The 24,029-nt window shown below is 38.7% G+C and overlaps 1 protein-coding gene and 1 long non-coding RNA gene across 4 annotated transcripts in view; both read right to left on the reverse strand.

The window, feature by feature from the left end:
• The window catches only part of QTRT1 (queuine tRNA-ribosyltransferase catalytic subunit 1), a 42,412-nt gene that overhangs the window by 16,103 nt on the left and 2,280 nt on the right, over positions 1-24,029 (reverse strand). For 2 of the 3 annotated variants that reach the window (XM_058166756.1, XM_058166758.1), the window contains exon 2: positions 22,744-22,812. The exons of the other annotated variant lie outside the window; for it this stretch is intronic. In XM_058166756.1, the coding sequence (XP_058022739.1) occupies positions 22,744-22,812 (69 nt within the window). The remainder of the gene's footprint in view (positions 1-22,743; positions 22,813-24,029) is intronic. 3 annotated transcript variants of the gene reach the window in all.
• On the reverse strand, positions 11,702-17,414 carry LOC131190003 (uncharacterized). Its single transcript, XR_009153196.1, has 2 exons — positions 14,357-17,414; positions 11,702-13,077 (listed from the first exon to the last, which is right to left on the reverse strand). It is a non-coding gene; the product is annotated as an uncharacterized LOC131190003 (long non-coding RNA).

The following is a 24,029-nucleotide window of genomic DNA, read 5'->3' on the forward strand; positions in this document are numbered from 1 at the left end:
ATAATGAAATAATGAATGATTGTATCTTAATACAAATAGATGTGAAGAGTGAAATATGGAAGGTAAGTTAAAAATGAACAGGATTCAAAACACCAAAGTGGGCGAGAGATGTTGGATAGAAAGAAAACATCTTTTAATAAAAGGGTGACATGATTAGAAGTTAGAATAGAGATAGATTTTCCGGTGGCGTCATTGTAGCAGTGTGGGGGAAAGAGAACAGTCTCCGTTCCTAATCCCCGAATATTCCACGTTTTGGGAACCTTCGGGGTGCAGAGAGCCTGGAGGGCTTTGCGGACTAGAGGGGAAGTCCGGAGGGCAGCAAAAGTGAAAGGCGATCACCAGCTGCTGAGAAGGACACCCCTAAAGAGCATAATTATAAAGTTGTTTGGAAATGGTATTTGACTCCAATAAGATTGTCACAAATGGATAAAAAAATTAGTAAAAAATGTTGGAGGTGTGAGATGGAATTGGGGACTTATGAACATATGTGGTATAAATGTGATAAGGTTAAAAAGTTTTGGCAACAATTGGAGAAAATGATATTTGAAATGATGGGGAAAGTAATAATATTGAGAGTGGAAACTATATTATTGTTGGTAATTAAGGAAATAGAATTAACAAAATATGAAAAAGAATTGATTAGAATTATGATTATAATAGGCAGAATTATAATAGCTAGATATTGGAAATTAGATGTGATTTTTAGAATAGAAGAGTGGAATTCTGAAATGTGGAAATTAGCCTTAAATGATAAAATGACATGTGATATTAAAATTAGAAGTGGTGTGTATAAAGAAGATATTTTCTGGAAGACTTGGAAACCATTCGTGGACTATGCGCTTGGAAAATTGGACGCTTCGGTACCTGTACCTCGAGAACGTGGATTTTGGCAATCATGAGGACATATCCGAAGACCCAAATCTTCCTTTTTTTATGTATAGCACAAGGGTGCAATAATGTATTTTCTTTTTTGTTTGTTGGAAAAAAGTAATAAAAAAAAAAAAGAGAAGGACCAACCCAATGTGAAGGTGTCTGCCATCATGCTATGCGGACCCGAGGCTGCAATGAGCCAGAAAGTATAGGGAAGTGAAGATTTTGATAACAGACCGTGACATTGAGCAGACTTGAGTATTCCGAGAATTGCAAGGCTTACGATCATTTGGAAAAGTGAGTCCTGGCAGTTTGGTGAGAAGAGAACTCCAGCGGAGAGATCGGGCGGCGACTGGGCGGGAGGAGCAGTGATTCAGCATAATATATCTAACCGCTAAAGTGACAAAGAAGAGGAAGGACTAAGGAAGAACTAAGCAGTTTAAAGAATGATTTTGCAGCAAGACAGGGGGACTCTCTGAAGAAATGGGAGAGTGAACAAGAAGAGAGAGCTGACGGCCCAGAGCAACAGGAAGAGAAGGAGGAAGGAGATAGAGCAGACAACAGACTGTCATGATTGCAAGAGGCTTAAATACCCAAATGTGACTGCAGAGAAGGATTTTATTGCCGTAACAGAACTCTTGAAATTTGGGTCTGAGGGACCAGACTAATCCAAGATTAATTAAAGACGGAGAAAGACAATAACTTTACATGTGAGGTATTGAAGACCCAGGAGAAATAAAGAGATCTAAAATTGGGTGAAGATATAAGGATTCACTTATACTTAGGACCAATTCATGGAACTTTATATCTAAGGCATATTTTTCACTTATTACTTAATTATGGACTAACTTTAAAGTATTTAAGAGGATTTAAAAAGATTAAATATATCTATTTAGTTTATATATACTTAGTAATGGAAATCTAAGCATTTATGAACTAATAATATTTACAAACTTCGTAGGGCATGAAGTGAGAAAAATAATATATGTATTTAGTTTTTTATTATTTTATTAATCTGGAAACTTTTAGAACTATAAATAGAATTAATTCTAGATATATATTAATCAATGGAGTAGTTTAAAGCTTTGATTTATTTACTTAACATATATAGATTATTAATTGTGAATTATATGTATAGTCATATCCCCTTTTTTACCTTTTTCTGATAATTCTGATAGCTTTATTGCTATAGTTGATCTGTAACAGGGTTAGATATTACCAGTGGAACTGAATGCTTAATATTCAATATTTAATAAGACAAAGCAAGTAAAAGGGGGGGATAAATAACAACTGATAATATAAATTGGATAATAGTGTGGGATAACATCTATAGAATATTGGAAGAGCAAAACAGAGTTTTGAAAGAAATGACGAGCATCACAACAACGACCCTAAAGGCAGGGAAAAAAACATCATCATATCCAACAATAACAACAGCCTCCCCATCAAACCAACGGCTGACAGAGGGGTCATCAAAGATGGAAAAAACTAATACGACCCCAAGCATGCAAACGATGCAAGATACATTGACATTGATCCAAGAAACAATGATTAAAATGCAGGAAACAATGTTTAGCAACCATGGAGAATTGAAAGTGGATATCCAGAAACTGGACAATAAAATGAATTCAATACAGGAAGCAATCCAGAAGAACGAAGAAAAAATAAACATAGTAGAAGCCAAAACAGAACGAACGGGAAAAAAGTAGATCTGCTAGATCAGAAATTGATGGTAATCAATAAGGAACTCAAAAATTCAATAGTCCAGTTGGAAATGGAACAGGCATCCTTCTACTTAAGATTTCAAAATGTGAGGGAGGAAAAAGATGAAGATATAAGGCAAATAGTGGCAGACATAATAGCAGAATCTCTTCAAAGAGATATACAAGAAACTCTTAATGAATTGGACGAGGTGTACCGAATCCAAACGAATTATGCTAGACACCATAAACTGCCCAGAAAGGTTCACATTAGATTTGCCCGAAAGAAAATCCGGGACATTGTCTACAACATTACACAAGAAGAACCAATGATATATAAAGAAAAAGAAATCATTACACTAAAACAAGTCCTGAGAAGGGGTCAGAGAACAACGTAAGGACTATCGTTTTCTGGCTTCACAACGAAATATCCTATTTAGGTGGATATTGCTGGAAGGAATGCTTGTCACCTGGCAAGGCAAAAAGGTGAAAATTGACAGTTTAGAGATGGCACAGGATCTTTTTAACCAATTAAAAAGGGTAAGGAGGAAGATCAGAGTAGTAAAGAGGAGATGGAGAATGCAAGTCAAGAAGAACATTTACAGCAAAGCCAGGAAGAGAAAGGAGGAGCCCGGGAAGAGAGAAGTAAAGAAGAAAAGGAAGGAAAAGAAATAGGAGGTATTAAGACTAGAACTCAGATAGTTACAAGGTCCAGTAGATACTAACACACAGCTTATAGTGAATAAGATGGAAGATTTGAAATTATTATCGATAAACGTGAATAGATTAAATGTTACGGCAAAAAGAAGAGAAATATTCACAAAGTTAGTTAAGCAAAAAGCAGATATTGTGTGCCTCCAAGAGGTACACATCCAAAAGCAGGATGAAAAATATCTAGAGTATAATAAATTAGGGAAACTATATACAGCACTGGCAGAAAAGAAGAAGAAAAGGGTGATGGCTTACATCAAAGAAGGAATAATAGCTGATCAACTCTATGCAGACCCAAAAGGAAGAACTTTGATGATAGAAATAAAAAAAGGAAATATACCAATTTTGTTAGTAGTAATTTATGCGCCTAATAAAAATCAGGGATAATATTATAAAAAATTGCACGAAAATATAATTGCGACAGGCTACAGGAATATATGTATTGTGGGTGATTACAATGGGATAGTCGATATGAAAAAAGATTATACTGGCAATAAAAAAAAACAGGAAAAACAGACATATTACCCAAACCCTTTTTTAGAATTTTTTTTTTTTTTACATTTATATCCCGCCCTTCTCCGAAGACTCAGGGCGGCTTACATTGTGTAAGGCAATAGTCTCATTCTATTTGTATATTTATATACAAAGTCAACTTATTGCCCCCCCCAACAATCTGGGTCCTCATTTTATCTACCTTATAAAGGATGGAAGGCTGAGTCAACCTTGGGCCTGGTGGGACTAGAACCTGCAGTAATTGCAGAATGATAGAAGAATTAAATCTGACTGACATGTGGAGAATTCTACACCCAAAAGAAAGTATTTTATTGTATTTTATTTTATTGATCACATTTGTATACCGCCCTATCTCCCGAGGGACTCAGGGCGGTTAACAGGCATATAAAAAGAACATATAAAAAGAACATATAAATACAGATTAAAACACTAATAAAAAACTTATTCTAACCAGCCTGATTACCAAAACCAATTAAAATCAATATAAAATTTAAAATTTCAAAAATTTAAAAATCTAAAAAACCTAGTCCAGTCCTGCGCACCTAAATAAGTGTGTTTTAAGCTCACGACAGAAGGTTCTAAGGTCCGAGAGTTGGCGAAGTCCTGGGGGGAGCTCGTTCCAGAGGGCGGGAGCCCCCACAGAGAAGGCCCTTCCCCTGGGCGTCGCCAGACGGCACTGCCTAGCTGACGGCACCCTGAGGAGTCCCTCTCTGTGAGAGCGCACGGGTCGGTGAGAGGTATTCGGTCGCAGAAGGCGGTCCCGTAAATAGCCCGGCCCTATGCCATGGAGCGCTTTAAAGGTGGTCACCAACACCTTGAAGCGCACCCGGAAGGCCACAGGTAGCCAGTGCAGCCTCGCAGGATAGGTGTCACCGGGAGCCACGAGGGCTCCTTCTATCACCAGCGCAGCCGCATTCTGGACTAACTGCAGTCTCGGATGCCCTTCAAGGAGCCCCATGTGAAACATTGCAGTAATCCAGGCGAGGCGTCACGAGGCGTGAGTGACCGTGCATAGGGCATCCCGGTCCAGAAAGGCGCAACTGGCGTACCAGGCGAACCTGGTAAAAGCTCTCCTGGAGACGGCCGCCAAATGATCTTCAAAGGACAGCCGTTCGTCAGGAGGGCGCCCGTTACGCACCCTCTCCGTCGGGGCCAATGACTCGCCCCAACAGTCAGCCGCGGTTGCAGCTGACTGTACCGGGATGCCGGCATCCACAGCCACTCTGTCTTGGAGGATTGAGCTTGAGCCTGTTTCTCCCCATCCAGACCCGTCGGCTTCCAGACACCGGGACAGCACTTCAATAGCTTCATTGGGGTGGCCCGGTGTGGAAAAGTACAGCTGGGTGTCATCAGCGTACAGCTGGTACCTCACACGAAGCCACTGATGATCTCACCCAGCGGCTTCATATAGATGTTGAACAAAGGCGAGAGAATCGACCCTGCGGCACCCACAAGTGAGGCGCCTCGGGCGACCTCTGCCCCCGTCAACACCGTCTGCGACCGATCGGAGAGATAGGAGGAGAACCACCGATAAACGGTGCCTCCACTCCCAATCCCTCCAACCGGCGCAGCAGGATACCATGGTCGATGGTATCAAAAGCCGCTGAGAGGTCTAATAGGACCAGGGCAGAGGAACACCCCTATCCCTGGCCCTCAGAGATCATCCACCAACGCGACCAAAGCCGTCTCCGTGCTGTAACCGGGCGGAAACCGGACTGGAACGGGTCTAGATAGACAGTTTCATCCAGGTGTAAGGAAACTGATATGCCACCATACTCTCTACAACCTTCGCCGCGGCGGGTTGGAGACCGGACGATAATTACCTAAAACAGCTGGGTCCAAGGCAGGCTTCTTGAGGAGGGTCTCACCACCGCCTCTTTCAAGGCGGCGGAAGACTCCTCCACCAAGGAAGCGCTCGTAATTGCCTGGAGCCAGCCTCGTGTCACCTCCTGGGTGGCCAGCACCAGCCAGGAGGGCACGGGTCCAGTAAACATGTGGTGGCATTCAACCTACCCAACAACCTGTCCATGTCCTCGGAGCCACAGGGTCAAACTCATCCCATAAAATATCACCAAGACCACCTCGGACGCCTCCCTGGGCCACTGCAATTTTGGTCCAAACCGTCCCGAAGCTGAGCGATTTTATCGTATAGATAACGTTAAACTCCTCAGCACGTCCCTGCAGCGGGTCATCCCGCTCCCCTGATGAAGGAGGGCGAGTCACCCGAAACAGGGCGGCTGGGCGGTTATCTGCCGGCGCAATGAGGGAGGAGGCGTAGCGCCTCGCTTCCCTCAGTGCCACTAGGTAAGTCCTAGTATAGGACTTCACTAGTGTCCGATCAGCCTCGGAGCGGCTGGACCTCCAAGAACTCTCCAGGCGTCTTCTCCGGCGCTTCATCCCCCTCAGCTCCTCGGAGAACCAAGGAGCCGTTTGGGACCTGCGCCGGGTCAGAGGCCGCAAAGGCACGACACGATCTAAGGCCCCCGCCGCGGCCCGTTCCCAGGCCGCAACCAGTTCCTCAGCCGTGTCGTGAGCCAGACCCTCAGGAAATGGCCCAAGCTCCGTCCGGAACCTCTCAGGGTCCATCAGGCGCCTGGGACGGAACCAGCGTACTGGCTCCGTCTCCCTGCGGTGTTGAGTGGCGGTCAGAAAGTCCAGGCGAAGAAGAGAGTGATCTGACCATGACAGAGGTTCAATAACTATTTCCTTCAAATCCAGATCTCTCAGCCACTGACCAGAGATAAAAATCAGATCCAGAGTGCCACCCCCAATGTGAGTAGGGCCATCAACTACTTGAGTCAGGTCCAAGGCCGTCATGGAAGCCGTGAACTCCCGAGCAGCTGTCGATGACGAGCCGGAAGATGGCAGTTAAAGTCCCCATGACTAGAAGTCTGGGGTCTCAACTGCCACCCCAGCAAGCACCTCCAGGAGCTCAGGCAGGGCAGCTGTCACGCAGCAAGGAGCCAGGTACACGACCAGCAAGCCCATCTGACATCTATGACCCCATCTCACAAAAGGATTCACACCCGGCAATCTGAGGCACAGTGGTCTCCCCCGGCTCTAGACTCTCTCTAATCCCAACCGCCACCCCACCACCCCTACCCTGGCCCCTCGGCTGATGGAATGCTCGAAAACCCGGCGGGCACATTTGAACAAGGGGCACGCCCCCTTCTGGGCCCAGCCAGGTCTCCATGCGCCCATAAGGTCCGCGGCACCCCTGAATAAGATCGTGAATTAGGGGCCTTATTGGCCACGGACCGTCGTTGCACAACATCAGCGAGGCCAGGGCCCTGAGGGTCCTGACCATCCGGGAAGCGGGAGAAGTTTGAGGGCTCGGGCGCGCGATCGCCTGCAGACATCGGCGCGCCCCCTAACACGATGTGAGCCCCACTTCCGCCATATCTGCCCCTCCCTAACCGTGGAAATGTCACCACCTCAACCAATGGAGCACCAACCCCCATGACCTCGGACCCACCAACCCCGCCACGAGCATGCGAGGAACTGGACTCCCACCCGGCGGGTTTCCCCAACACCCGCCTTAAATCCTCCCACCCACCCCAACCCAAACCTATCGATTTCCTCCCCTTAAAAACCCCTTTAGCACCTCCTTAAAAACCCGACAGGTTCTTCCCCTACCTGACACTACCTCCCCTTTAAAAACCCTTATTAAAAAACCTATCTACAAAACCCCACAGGTTCTTTTTTTTCGCATGCCACCTCTGTGGGTCCCAAAACCCGTCATAGAGGCCGGCCCTCGATAATGTGGAGGGCCATTTCTGCGAGGCGGGGGCACCTCGCAGCTGCAAGAGTTCATCAGAAGAATAGCGCGTCGTAATAGAAGATAAGATCGGCGAAAGGGGTCCAAACTCCGAGGGATAAAAAAGATGGCAAAGATTAAAGATGTTATCCAAATAGAGATTGAAATAGGCCTAAAATGATGGTAAATGATGATAATACTAAACCAGCATGCTGGTAATCCCAATAAGGGCAGACCCAGAGTAAAACCACAAACAGTCCAGATGGTAGTCTGTCGAAGGTCTGAGACCAAACATCCTGGGATAGAAAAGGTGGAGAGGGGGTTACTCCAGTCATAGGCAATATCGGCTGCTATTAAGTCTCCTGCATCTTCCAATAGGCCTAAAGGGCCAGCGACCGGCCAAGGATACCAATAAGGCCAGAAAAGGCGTAGCAGATGTTAACCGTCCAACGAGGGTCTCCAGGCAGGCAAATCCATCGCACCTCCATCGCCTTCCCGCTATCCTCCAACCACCACCACCTCCAATCCAGGATAGAACACACAATCCAGGGGTCCTTCAAATCCAGCACCCCTAGTGCATCCTCACCCGGTGCAGAGGCCGGACGCTCAAACCTCTCCTACCGAGGGCCCAACCTCTCCCACAGGTTGAGCCTCTCCGAGAGGCTGGAGGATAGGAGAGACGCCATGGTCACAATCTGGCGGCAGGGAAAAGGCACAGACGACTTGGGCGGAAACAGATGGAACTTCTCAGTCGCTGTCGCCATCGTCCAGGTCGGAACAAAGGTCCGAACCCGAACGGCACAGCGCCACCAAGCCGATAAGATGTAACAGTCAAATGAAAATATAGAGGTCAGATGTGGAAAACGGGAGGCAGACTAGCTATAAAAAGCCAGGCCAAGCCAGCCAAGACCGACGCCAACCGCAGGAGCCAGCTGAAAAATTAAAAAATCGGCCGGAAAAAAAAACGGCCGAGGAAACGCCGAATCAACGTCCCCGCCCTCAGGCCCGAAAAAAACATGGCCGCCGTAACTTCGCCGACTGCTTACCCGACCCCATTCTCAGCAGCCGTGGGCTCAAAAGAGACCAAAAGCCTCTCTCCACGGCTGCCGCTCTGATGACAGTCCAGGTCGGGGCAGCAGGCGGCTAGACCGGCGGTTTGGATAAAGCCATCCTCGGAGGGCCCCACAAACGCCGGAGCCGGATCTTCAACGCTGCGCCATCTTGCGCATGCGCAGAACCATTCTTCAAGTAAATTTACATTTTACTCCAATCTCCATGCATCTTTAGTCCAGAATCGACACGATCTGGATGAATGAGGAATTAGGCATAGAATTAGAAAAAATTGAAATTTCCCCAAATACCTGGGCAGATCATAATCCTCGAGTTAATTTGGAGAGGCCAAATGAAAAAAAATAATAGATGGATGTTAAACCCCCAAATTTTAAAGGAGATGGAATACATAGAAAGAATAATGAAGGAATTTGCATTATTTTTTAAAGAAAACAAAAAACATCATACTTCCGTAACAAATCTATGGGATACGATGAAAGCTTATTTAAGGGGGATAACAATAGCTTATATGGCAAAGAAAAATAAAGAAAAATGGAAGGAACATAATATCCTAATGAAAGAAATTGAAAAATGGCAGAACCAACTACAAACAAAACCAGGAGATAATTTAATCAAAGAAACTTTGACTCTTGCTCGACATAAATTAAATTTACTAGAACAAGCAGAAATTGCAAGAAAATTAAAATTTTCTAAACAGAACTTCTTTGAACACGCTAATAAAACTAGATGGTGGTTGGCTTACAAGCTGAAGGAGAAAAAGGAAAGAATTATCCAACAACTATACGATGAGATGGGGATTCCACAAAATAATGAAGAAGAGAAAAAGAGAATACTACAAGATTACTATATGAACCTTTACAAACAAAAGGAAACAGTAAAGGATAAAATTGATAATTACCTATTGGAAGAACGGCTTATGCCACTAGAAGAAGAAAAAATGGTAATGTTAAATAAAGAAATAACACTAGAAGAATTAAGGGGGGCAATCCTAAGACTTAAAAACAATAAGACACCAGGACCGGATGGTCTCCCAGGGGAGGTCTATAAAAAATTGAATGAGATTATAGAACCAGTCCTATTAGAAATATGTAATGAAGCTCTGCAAGAAGCAAAACTACCAGACTCGTGGAGGGAGGCTCACATCACTTTAATTGCGAAAGAAGGTACAGATAAAAATCAAATTAATAATTATAGACCTATATCCCTATTAAATGCTGATTACAAAATATTTATGAACATAATTGCAGAGAGGATGAAGAGAGTGTTGAACGAGATTATACATTCAAACCAAAATGGCTTTCTACCAAATAGACAAATAAAGGACAATATAAGAAGAATAATAGACACATTGGAATATTACGAAGTGCACCCAGGGAAACAAATGGCCCTTGTTTTTCTGGATGCCCAAAAGGCCTTCGATAACCTCAATTGGCAATTTATGATAAGGCAAATTAGAAATATGAAAATGGGAACTAAATTCAAAAATATGATAGAAGCAATTTACTCGACGCAAAAGGCAAAAGTAATAATAAATGGAGATACCACTAACACCTTCCAAATAACCAAAGGGGTACGCCAAGGATGTCCACTCGCCAGTCTTTTTCATCTTAACATTAGAAGTATTCCTAAATAGCATAAGAGCAAATCAGGAAATAAAAGGAACAAAAGTTAAAGGAGAAGAATTCAAAGTACAGGCCTTCACGGATGACAAGGTATTCATCATTGAAAAGCCTTTGGAATCTGGTCCCACCCTAATACAAGAAATAGAAAAATATGGAGAAGTGTCTGGACGTAAAATCAATAAAGGGAAAACTAAAATGATAAGTTAAAAATTTAATAACCAAACAGAAGGAAGAATTGGAAAAGGAAATGGGTTTACAAATTGTAAAAAAAATCAAATACTTAGAGATATGGCTAATGGCAAAATGTTCATCACTTAAGGAAGACAATTATATGGTATTAGCTCAAAAATTAAAGAATGATTTGGAAAGATGGGGGAGGTTACAACTTTTAGGTAGGATAGCAGTTATTAAGATGAATGTCCTACCTAAATTGCTATACATATTCCAGACAGTTATTATTAGACAGAATTTTTTTTGGAGGACTTAATAAAATTACCACAAAATTTGTTTGGGCAGGAAAGAAGCCAAGAATTAAATTATCCTCTCTTCAAGATAGTAGAGATTGGGGTAGCTTTGGACTTCCAGTATGGGAACTCTACCACAAGGCGGCATCTTTGGTTTGGATAAGGGAATGGGTCAATTTAAATAATAGAAGAATTATAGCATTGGAAGGCCACGACTTACAAAAGGAGTGGCACGCCTTCACGTGGGATAAAGGAAGTAAGACACATTCATATTTTCACAGACATAGAATAAGAGACACATAAGGTACGGAATTGGCAAGACATAAGGAAAAAACACAACATGAAAATTCCTGGCTGGTTATCCACTATGGAGGCGATGATCCATCCCAACACACTAGACATAAGTAAGATGCCAAGGTATTCGGAAATATTAGACAAACAGGGAAAACTCAAAAATATTCAGACATTAAAGGAACAGGGAATATCGACAGATTGGTGGCCATATTTACAATTGCAATCCAGATATAAGAAAGACATGGAAGAATTCAGAATCAATATGGAACCAAATCAACTAGACAAATTATTGATAGGCCCGGAAGGAAAATTAATATCTAAATTATATAAATACCTATTAGAGTTTGATAGAATGGAAGAGGTGGTGAAAGAACCGATGATCGCATGGGCAAAGAATATAGAGCACAATATAGATTTAGATAATTGGGAAATAACCTGGAATAAAAATTTAAAATTAACCAATTCTACTGCTTACAAAGAAAATCAATATAAAATGCTTTACCGCTGGAACCTAGCACCAGCTAGATTGGCCAAAATGTACCCAAATCTAAGCCCAAAGTGCTGGAAATGTAATCATCAAGGTATCTTCTTTCATGTCTGGTAGTTGTGCCCTGAAGCGAAAAAGTCAAGATACAGGGATGGTTACAGGATATAACACAATGCCAAATTGAACTGAACCCAGAAACGTTTCTCTTGGGAATGTTTAAGACAAAACTTGATTTAAAAAAACAAGATATTTGATTTTGCACATTCTAACAGCAGCAAGGATTGCGTTCGCACAACATTGGAAACTCAGTAACATACACCAGAGAGTCTGATTATCCAAAAAGTATATGATTGCGCAGAAATGGATAGGCTTACAAGCCTATGGATAGAATTACAAGAAAAAGAAGATTCAGAATACTATGCGGTCTGGGAATATTGGTACACATGGACAACCAATAGAAATAGAAAACAAAATATATATAAGGCCATTGATGATTATATGTATATAATGTATATAGAAATTATATGGAAGGTAGATCCGAAATATACAATAATGTCACAGTTCTGTTGAATATGTATGATTGTTATGAAAAAAGAAAACCGTAATAAAAATAAAATTAAAAAAAAAAAGATAGAAATATGAGAAAGGGGGAATATTAGTGTATACATTTTTACATAATAAAATAAAAGCAATAACAACAAGGAAGCTTAGAAATTGAATGGCAGTATTATGGTATCATCAAATAATATGGTGAGTGGCATTAGATCAATATATAAAAACATGGAATAATTAAATAATGATAAACTATAGCTTAATATAAATGTGTATTATTATTAGAAATATATAAGTTGGTTGAATGTAATAACTATGAATTCTTCTAGTTTTATTTGTATTAGAATGTATGACACCAAGGTGCCACACTGTTCACGCATTATATGTAAAATAAAGTATATGTAAAATAAAATAAAAAACTTACATAAAAAAAACTCAGTATCATGAAAATGTCCTGTTCACAAGAAACCAACACCTCTTCTACTGGTCACTTGATGAAAATGGAATCTAAACTAATGTTCACTCATGTAAAGAAAAAACGTTGACCTTTTGGAAAGAACTGTGGGAAAACCCAGTGGAATATAACAAAACTGCCTCCTGGATCAAAGATACTCAAAAACAAGCAACACGAAACAAAATGGAGAATACTGTAATAACAACTGGTATGGTTGCAAAACAAATAAAAAAAGTCAAGAACTGGAGTGCACCTGGCCTGGACAAACTTTATGGATACTGGTTAAAACACTTAACCATCCTCCATCACCAACAATGTTCAAACTTTTAACAAGAATACTGCGACTTCCAGTTGATGTTGCACCCCAAATGATTGGAAAATAGTGGAGCTCTGCTGGGGTCTGTGAAATGCAGCAGGCAACTGCTTCCTGGGAGACCCTATGGGGTTAAGCTGCCCTGGAGGGGTGGTGAAGAAAGGAGAGGCGCTTTGTTGATTGCGAGGAAATCGCAATTTCCTTGTTGATCCAAAGAAAGCTCTCCTGAACAGCAGCAGGGACGACAGCCATTTTTGGTCAGTCACAAGCTGGAACAAAAATAATCACAAAGAGAGAATAGTACTGTTTAAAGATAATGAGGTAACAACCCCAAATGGAAAAGATAAAGAAATAAGTATAAATTGGGAAAATAGTATAATATAAATTGATACTTAAAAAGAATATACTATAATTATAATGAGCACATTAAGGTTAGAAGCTGGAAGATAAAAATTCTGTGTATGAAATTGTATGAACTCTGAACACTGTGTGAAAAATACGTTAACCCAGTCGTTAAACTGTCCACAAAAAATGTTGGTTGTTAAAGAAAAACTGCAACTAAAACATACAAACACACACACCCCAAGAATACTGGCAAATTCAGTGTTCAATCGTCTGATGAAAAACAGTTTGTATCTGGTAGAACAAAAAAGAAGTTATAAAAAATCAAGAGGAACAAAAGATCAGCTGCTCATTGACAAAATGGTACTAAAAAATGCAAAACGAAGAACAAATTTAAATATGTCATGGATCAATTACAAGAAGGCATTTGTCACACACCCCACAGCTGGATTAATGCCTGTCTGGAAAACTTTGGAATCAGCAAAAATATTTGTACATTTCTGAAAGCAAATATGCAAAAATGGAAAAAAGTTCTAACAGCAAATGGGGAGAACATTGGTGAAATCAACATCAGAATAGGAATCTTCCAAGGGGACCTACTACTGTTCAACCTCGCATTAATTCCACTGACAATAATCCTTCAAAACACAAAACTGGGATACCAAATCTCAAGCCAGCATGACAGGATAAACCATTTATTGTACATGGACGACTTAAAACTGTATGCAAAAAGCCCCACTGAACTTAAATTAATACTCAACACAGTTCAAGTGTTCAGCAGCGACATCAGAATGAACTTTGGACTTGAAAAATGTGCTATTGTGCTATGGCTGGCAGCAACTTGTATCAACCATCAGAGCCAGTCTGATGGCTCTATATTTGTGATACATTTTTAGATGTTCAAATGTTTAGTTGACTGAGTTTCACGTTTAATGAATAAAAGTTAATAGTAATAATAAAAGAAAGAAACAGAAGGTTTAATACTTGCTGCTCAAGAACAAGCACTACAGACTAATGCCATGAAAGCAAAGATACAAAGATCCATTGACTTTGCAATGACAAACTGCTGACTTTGCAATGACAAAGTTGAAACTGTTTCACACTTAATATGTGAGTGCAGCAAAATCGCCCAAACTGATTACAAAGCTAGACATGATTAAATTGCTAAATTAGTCCACTGGTCACTATGTAAAAAATACGACATACCTGTATCCAAAAAGTCATGGGAGCACAAAGTAGAAAAAGTTACCAAAAATGAGACGGTGAAGATCTTGTGGGACTTTCGAATACAGACAGATCGTCATTTGGAACACAACATGCCAGATAGCGCAGTTGTCGAGGGCCAAAATGTACAGTTTATTGATATTGCTGTACCAGGAGACACCAGAGTTGAAGAAAAAGAATTGGAAAAAATCATGAAATATCGCGACCTGGCCATCGAAACTACACGGCTATGGATGAAACATGTAACAGTGATACCCATTGTCATCGGGGCACTTGGTACCATGTCCAAGAATTTTATAAAACACATCAAGAAATTGCAGCTTCCAGTGGAACTGCAAAAAACTGTGCTATTCGGAACATCATATATTTTAAGAAGATGGTTGATATCTAGGATACTGACAGAAACCCATATCAACCATTAGCATCAGTTAATGGTATTTTGGAATATTTTTAAATGATCAGTTGACTGAGTTTCATGCTTAATGAATAAAAGAGATAATAATATCCTCAGTGACCTTGATGGGGCTTGTGTGCTCTAAGGAAATTAAAGCTTTGCCAGAGGTTAAACCATACTGGACTATAGGAAGAGTCAGACAATGAGTGTGTCTCCCATAAAAAAATGTGGTGAGATGGAGATGCCGTTTGGCTCTGTTGGTGATGGCGACGGTGTTTTAGACCGCCAGCCTTTGGATTACGTTAGAATCGCTAAGGCAGCGTAAATCAGCAGCCTAGCGATTCGGAAAATCTCCCCCTCGGGAGAAGAGGGGAAGGTGAGCAGATGGGTGAAGGTAGAGCTTTCCTAAAACCCCTGAAATGATTTCGGGGGTTTGAATGGTTAAGCTCCCTATTAGCCCAAAGCACTCTGAATCCAGGGCTCTGCTGCATTTGCAGAAATAATCATCACGACCAAGCTCCGGGACCTATATTGGATTATAAACTTATTTTATACAGAACAGAACGGAAGCAGGAGGTCTGGAAATGCAAGTAACAATTTTCTTAACTCCCTGTGGTTTTGTTGCAACTTGAAGGCAAAACCGATAAAGGCGCCATTAACTTAAAGACTTAATAACTGGGAAACGAAAGTGTGAAAATTCCTTTCGCGCTGGGTAGAGTGCTGCCAGAGGCTGTTAGAAGTCATTAAACTATAAAAGGATAAAAGGAAGAGACTTTAAGACTGTATTCTTTGAAAATACAAAAGATCTTTTGTCAATTTGGATTAAAGTGAAACGAAAGTTTAAAAGATGGCAGCCAAATAAACAAAATTAACAACCTCTAGGAGTGCAGGAGTTTCTCCAGCCCATACTGCTGATACAAAAGCATTAAATTTAGAAGTACTACAGGAGAACCTGAAAGATTTCGTAAAGGACTCTATAAATTTACAAACTTCTCTTATTGAAGAGAAACTGAAATAGATGACAGAACAGATGTTAGAAATTCAAGAAGGGAATAAAGAGATTAGAGATAGTCTTGTACTAGCAGTTCAAGGCTTGGCAATCAATTTGAATCTGTTAGAAGAAAATGTAGAGGAAATAAAGCAATCTAATTTAAAACTGGAAAATAAGATGGAAGAGGTTCAGGCTAAAGTGGAAAAAACAGATGATGAAATTGTATTGGTCCAATATAGGGCATGGAATTTGCTTTAAGAATTAGAGGCTTACAGGAAAATAAGAAGGGATATTTGAAAGAATTTTTTCTGAAGCATTTGCAGAGATAATAGGAGTGCAACCAGATGAAGTGGCATACCATATTGACAAAATTTACCGTGTGAATTCTTGGATTGCCAGACAAAAGCAGTTGCCAAGAGATGTGGTTATTTACTTTACAACTCGAAGAATGAGAAATGCAATTCTGCAAGGATCTTATAAAGGGGGGAAGTTCAGGTAGCTGGACAAGAAATTTTAATTTTGAAAGAAATTCCCCCTAAAATGTTGAGAAGCAGAAAAGAATATGCATTTCTGGTGGAGGAGCTCAAAAAAAGGCAGACTGAATATAGATGGGATATCCCAGTGGGGATAATTGTGTATTATGCAGGGAAACCACATCGTCTTAATACAATTTGGAAAGCAAGAGATTTTTATGTTAATGTATTGAAAGCTGGAAGCCCATCATCACCAGAACCTAGAAGAAGGGATGTTGAAGAAATAAGAAAAAGGGAAGCAATGAAGCAGGCACAAGACCAAGCGGCAGTTATAGCTATGGAGGAAGATTCTTTACAAGTGTTGGATATATCTAAAGGGGGAGAAGTACCAAAAGAAGGAGTAAAAGAACAAAGGATGATGAGAGCAGCTACTAAACGCAAGGAACAGGAAGTTAAGCTCCAACAAATTCAAGTGGCAGAGGCTACTAAAACAGAAGCTGTGGGAGGAGCAAGACCCAAAGAAAAAGCGGAGCTACATTGGGCATTCCAGCTTCCGACTGCCAAAAATGGCAACTAGCTTTTTATCCTGGAATGCTAATTGTTTAAATTCACCACAGAAAAGGAGGAAGATATTTCATTATTTGAAACAATTTAAAAATGATATAGTTTGTTTACAAAAAACACATATTAGATCTTTGGACCAAAAATATTTGATTAACTCAAGGTTGGGTACACATTTCGTTGCTTCGGCTTCAGAGAAAAAGAATGGCATTGTTGTTTATGTAAAGAAGGACTTAATAGCGAAGTTAATCGAGACAGATAAACAAGGAAGATATACTGCAATTGAACTGTTATTGGAAGGGAAAAAGACACTTTTAATTGGAGTTTATGCTCCTAATCAACAAGAATTTTTTTAAAAAATTTTACATAATAAAATAGTACAATGGGATTATAAATCATATATATTAATGGATGATTGGAATGGAGTGTTGGATACACAGAAAGATAAAAAAGGTTTACAGCATATTTCAAGTCGTGCAAAATTGCCAAAGACTTTCTTTGATACGAGGGAAGATTTGGAATTAAAGAGATGTTTGGCGTGAATGTAATACGGAAGAGAAGGATTTTACTTTTTTCTCTGATAGACATCAATCTTTTTATAGGATTGACTTTATATTAATTACCAATGATTTGTTTTCTAGGGTGAAGAGAACCAAGATATGTGCAAGAATTTTGTCTGATCATAGTCCGGTTTGGATTGAATTTGAATGGGAAAGGAAGAAAATCGTGGAGATTGAATGAAAATTTGTTTAAATATGAACAAAATGTAGAAGAGTGTAAAAACAAATGAAAGAATTTTTTAATATGAATATGCAAAAAGGCACATCTATTGAGATAGTTTGGGACGCAAGTAAGGCTTTTATGAGAGGTGTACTTATACAAATGAATAATAAATATAGAAATAGGTTGCAAAAAAAAGATTGGAATTAGAGGAGGAAATCAGAAAGAAGGAACAGTTACTTATAAAGAATCCAGAAGATAAGAAAACAAAAGAATTAATAAATATCTTAAAAGGACAGTTTAATATGATGATGGCAGATCAAGTGGCAACTAATTTACAATATGTCAAGCATAATACATTTAATAATGCTAATAAGCCTGGAAGGTGGTTAGCTTATTTAATAAGAAGTTAATCGAGACAGATAAACAAGGAAGATATACTGCAATTGAACTGTTATTGGAAGGGAAAAAGACACTTTTAATTGGAGTTTATGCTCCTAATCAACAAGAATTTTTTTAAAAAATTTTACATAATAAAATAGTACAATGGGATTATAAATCATATATATTAATGGATGATTGGAATGGAGTGTTGGATACACAGAAAGATAAAAAAGGTTTACAGCATATTTCAAGTCGTGCAAAATTGCCAAAGACTTTCTTTGATACGAGGGAAGATTTGGAATTAAAGAGATGTTTGGCGTGAATGTAATACGGAAGAGAAGGATTTTACTTTTTTCTCTGATAGACATCAATCTTTTTATAGGATTGACTTTATATTAATTACCAATGATTTGTTCTCCAGGGTGAAGAGAACCAAGATATGTGCAAGAACTTTGTCTGATCATAGTCCGGTTTGGATTGAATTTGAATGGGGAAAGGGAAGAAAATCGTGGAGATTGAATGAAAATTTGTTTAAATATGAACAAAATGTAGAAGAGTGTAAAAAACAAATGAAATAATTTTTTATTATGAATATGCAAAAAGGCACATCTATTGAGATAGTTTGGGACGCGAGCGAAACTTTTATGAGAGGTGTACTTATACAAATGAATAATAAATACAGAAATAGGCTGCAAAAAAAAAAAAGATTGGAATTAGAGGAGGAAATTAGAAAGAAGGAGCAGTTACTTATAAATAATCCAGAAGACAAGAAAACAAAAGAATTAATAAATATTTTAAAAGGACAGTTTAATATGATGATGGCAGATCAAGTGGCAACTAATTTACAATATGTCAAGCATAATACATTTAATAATGCTAATAAGCCTGGAAGGTGGTTAGCTTATTTAATAAGAAAGAAGCAGAAATCACGTATGATTGGTAAGATAGAATATAGAGGTAAAGAAGTATTCCAACAAAATTTGATTAAAAAAGCCTTTTTAGAATTTTATACAAAATTATATGCTGGAGATTTGATTAAAGATATAGAAATAGAAAAATACTTACAAGAGCAAGGTATATATGAGCTTACAGTAGAGCAAAGGGAAGAATTGAATCAACTTATCACCTCAGAGGAAATAATTTTAGCAATTAGACAGCTCAAAAATGGGAAGGCGCCCAGAACAGGTGGTTTAATGTTCGTTTACTATAAGAACTTGCAAAATGAAATGGTAGAACCATTGAAGGAACTATTTAATAGAATACAATTAGGAGGGGAGGTGCCTCCCTTGTGGAGGATGGCTTTTATCTCATTAATACCAAAGGAGGAGCAAGATTGTAATAAACCAGAAAATTATAGGCCAATATCATTATTGAATACTGATTATAAGATTTTTGCTAAAATATTAGCAAATAGATTGAGGCCAGTTATGTGTCAAATAATACATATTGATCAATCAGGATTTATTATAGGTAGACAAATGAGATATAATATGAGATATATTGTAAATTTATTGGAATATTTAGAAAGGAACAGCCAAGTCCCAGCAGCGCTCTTCTTTTTGGATGCTGAGAAGGCTTTTGATAGATTGCACTGGCAGTTTTTATTTAAATTAATAGAAAAAATGCAATTTGGAGACGATTTTATACAAGCAATTAAAGCAATATACCAGAAGCAGACAGCACAAATAATAATTAATAATAGTTTAACAGAGTCTTTTAGAATTGAGAAAGGGACAAGACAGGGATGTCCTTTGTCTCCATTATTGTTTATTTTAACTTTAGAAATTTTATTGAATAGATTACGTGGTGCAAGCCAAATAAAGGGAATAAAAATTAAACATCAAGACTATCGATTAAGAGCGTTTGCAGATGACTTGGTCGTTACTTTATCTCAACCTATTAATTCTGCTATATATTTGAAAGAGATAATTGATCAATATGGTAAGGTATCTGGATTTAAAGTGAATGAACAGAAGACTAAGATAATAACTAAAAATATGAATATTAAACAAAAAGATGAATTGGAAAGAATAACTGGATATGAAATAGTTAACAAGGTTAAATATTTAGGAGTATATATTACAGCATCGAATGTGAAATTATATAAAAATAATTATGAAGTATTGTGGCAGAAAGTACAGAAGGAAATGGAACATTGGAAGAATTTACAATTATCCTTACTGGGAAGGATAGCAGTAATAAAAATGAATGTTCTGCCGAGGTTTTTATTTTTGTTTCAAATGATACCAGTATTTAAAAAGGATGCAAATTTGCAGGAATGGCAAAAAGGGATTAGTAATTTTATTTGGATGGGTAAAAAACCAAGAATAAAATTAAAGATAATGCAAGATACATGTGAAAGATGGGGGTCTAAAAATGCCGAATGTGAAATTGTATTATGATGCAGTTGTTCTTTCATTGATCAGTGATTGGTTTAATTCAACAGAGGAAAGAACCTTGAACATAGAAGGTTATGATTTGTTGTATGGATGGCATGCCTATTTATTCTATGATAAGAAGGTGGATAACATTTTTAAAAGTCATATTCTTAGAAATGCTTTGTTAAGGGTGTGGAAGAAATATCAATACAAGCTAGATTATAAAATACCAATATGGGTAATTCCTAGATATACGATAGAGAATATAAATATAGAACAAAAACAAGAGGTGGTTACTTATAAAGAACTTCTTTTTGTAGAAAAGGGTAAGCTACAACTAAAATCTTTAAACAAACTCAGAGATGAAGGCATGAATTATACTTGGTTTCAGTATGGACAGTTGCAAGCTAGATGGAGATTAGATGAGAAAATTGGTATTATGCAAAATGAGGAAAATTTGGTAAAACAAATTAGAGATCAAGGTCCAATGCATATTAAGAGGTTGTACAATGTATTGATAGAAACACTCTGAAACAGAACTAGTTAAGGATTGTATGATAAAATGGGCACAAAATATTCAACAACCTATAATGATGAAAACATGGGAAAAAATATGGGTTAGAAATGTCAAATTTACACAAGCACAAAGTTTAAGAGAGAATTTTTATAAAATGTTTTATAGATGACATCTAGACCCTAAAAAATTGGCATGTATGTATTCAAATATGCAAGCTAAATGTTGGCGATGTGAATGTGAGCATGCTACTTATTTTCATATATGGTGGACTTGTAAAAAATCAAAGCATTTTGGATTCAAATATGATGGATTATGCAGAATATTTTGAAAAAGAAGAGAAAATTTACTCCACGGTTGTTTTTATTGGGTATAATTACAGACTGTACAGTTATAGAGACTAAGTTGATTCTAAATTTAATAACAGCAGCGAGACTTTTGATTGCACAATACTGGAAGAGAGAAGATTTACCTATGATTGAAGAATGGACACTTAAAGTATCAAACTTAGCAGAAATGGCAAAAATCTCTGCGTATTTGAAAGAACATTCACAAGAAAAATATGTATTGGAGTGGAGAAGGTGGATTGATTATGTTCGAAACAAGTATCGGACTAAAAAGTACCAAATAGTCTATGAATAATGTTATGAATGGCATATATTAATGTATATGTTTAAATGAGAAAGGGGAGTTAAGGGGGTGTTGGAAGAGTGTGGATATGACTTAGATTTTTGTGGTATTTTAGATTATGATTGATAAATGTTATACCCTGCATTCTGTTCTGGGAAGTCACCCGGGGGAGGGGGGAATTGGTGGGGGGAGAAGGAGGAGGGAGGAGAGATGGGGGAAGTGGGGGAGGGAAATTTGTTCTTTGTAAAACTTTTTCAATAAAAAAAAATTGGTGAGACATAAATTACACAAATTCATACTGCCTTGGTTATTCCCCAAATTAACAAGGACTGTACAAGATGTTGGAGTTCCTGGACATCTGGTTAAAACTGGCTACAAGACCCAGGACTGTTGGCTAAGTAACCAGAGTCAGCAGCTGCAGAACTACTGGAAGAAAAGCAATATTAAGGATTATTGCTCGTTGTACCGTCAGGGTTTGGAAATGGGGCACAAATGATATTGTGGCCATTGGTTTTCTTCAAGCAGTGCGTTTTGCTTATCTTCTCTGCTCAATATGATGTAGCACATCATTCATTTTACTAATAAGGATAAATCTCTTCCCATACCCACCTCTCACATTTAATTACTAAGATTCCGATTTCTCAGCTCAGATATGCAGCTACTGGCTGAGGTTGAAATTCTATATACGCTGATTAAGGCAACAAGTTAAAAAGCCAGAGATACTGAGTCCTGCTTTAGCCATGAAAGCCAGCTTTCTTGGGCCAGTTATTTTATCTCAGTCCAAACCATCTCACAAAGTTGTTCTGGGGAAAGTGGGAGGAGGAAGGTATGTTGGGTATGTTTATTGCCTTGAGTTGTTTGTAAAAATAATTAAAGCTGGATTCAAATAAATAAATAAATTCCACTGAAGGAATGAAATTTGCTTTTAAAGAAAAATGCACAGGATCAGAGTATATGCCCAAGACCTCCATTTATGAAACACAACACGTATTTATTTGTCAAGCATAATCTTTTCATGTGATTACTGTACACGATGAACAAAATTTTGCCAGTCCTGCTTTCCTGGGTTTTTTATTGGATGCAGAGTGTACTAAAAATCTTTTCACCACTTGGAAAGACAAAAGAATTATATGGTTTATCAAGCACTTCCATAATTTAATAATACAATTCCACATGCATGTGCTTACCATCTCTCACACCCTGCTTTTACTTCCATATCTGTGATATAGGTCACTGTTTCCTATTTTTCTTAACTATAATAAAGCTCAATTATACCAAAAGGGTTGATTTTCCAGGTACAGACAACTTCCTCAGTCATACTCACTGTGAGTAGGTTTCTTGGCCAGTTCATAAAGCTATGGAGTCCATTAGCTTTTTTGATAAGCTCTGGTCCCTGAAACAGCATGAAAGATTGTCAAGAGTGCCCATCACATTACTAGCACCAAGATCTTTAGCATGTTGCATGAACCCACCCACTATTGCTTACAAACTATGAAATATGATTTCATAGCCAGCAGTGTGCAGCAGCTGCTAAAAAAGCCAACACAGTTCTGGGCTGCATAAACAGAGGGATAGAATCAAGATCACGTGAAGTGTTAATACCACTTTATAATGCCTTGGTAAGGCCACACTTGGAATATTGCATCCAGCTTTGGTCTCCACGATGTAAAAAAGATGTTGAGACTCTAGAAAGAGTGCAGAGAAGAGCAACAAAGATGATTAGGGGAATGGAGGCTAAAACATATGAAGAACAGTTGCAGGAATTCGGTATGTCTAGTTTAATGAAAAGAAGGACTAGGGGAGACATGATAGCAGTGTTCCAATATCTCAGGGGTTGCCACAAAGAAGAGGGAGTCGGGCTGTTCTCCAAAGCACCTGAGGGTAGAACAAGAAGCAATGGGTGGAAACTGATCAAGGAGAGAAACAACTTAGAACTAAGGAGAAATTTCCTGACAGTGAGAACAATTAATCAGTGGAACAACTTGCCTGCAGAAGTTGTAAATGCTCCAACACTGGAAATTTTAAAGAAAATGTTGGATAACCATCTGTCTGAGATGGTGTAGGGTTTCCTGCCTGGGCAGGGGGTTGGACTAGAAGGCCTCCAAGGTCCCTTCCAACTCTGTTATTATTATTATGATTTAGTATGTTGGGCTTTATCAATAAATAATAGCTGAACTATGCTATATGCAATATTGAGCTATGTTTTGCCAATCTTGGCAAGTTCACAGTTAAACTAGTTCCAAATAGATGCACTATGCATTCAGTGATTTTATGCAAACCCCAAAGGGTAAGGGAATAAACACAAACCTCTGGTTATTTGTGTCACTATAACATCTGTGTGTATGCTTTAGAGGCCAAACAGAGACAGTCTACATGGGATAAATGATACAGTAGTTATCAAGCTAAACTAGAAACTAAGAAATTTCTGGTTCTATTTGTTACCTTCGCTATATGCTTACTATGAATCCTGGGTAAGTAATTCTGAAATGCTCATAATCGGTTGCAATACAATGATTCTATAAGGATAAGATGCTTATGAAGTGTTTGAAACTACAATGTACAAATTAATTATTTCTTTAAATTATAATCTATCCATGTACTGTTATTGGA

The sequence above is a fragment of the Ahaetulla prasina genome, chromosome 2, assembly GCF_028640845.1.
Source record: "Ahaetulla prasina isolate Xishuangbanna chromosome 2, ASM2864084v1, whole genome shotgun sequence".
In the NCBI taxonomy this organism is placed as follows: Eukaryota; Metazoa; Chordata; class Lepidosauria; order Squamata; family Colubridae; genus Ahaetulla; species Ahaetulla prasina.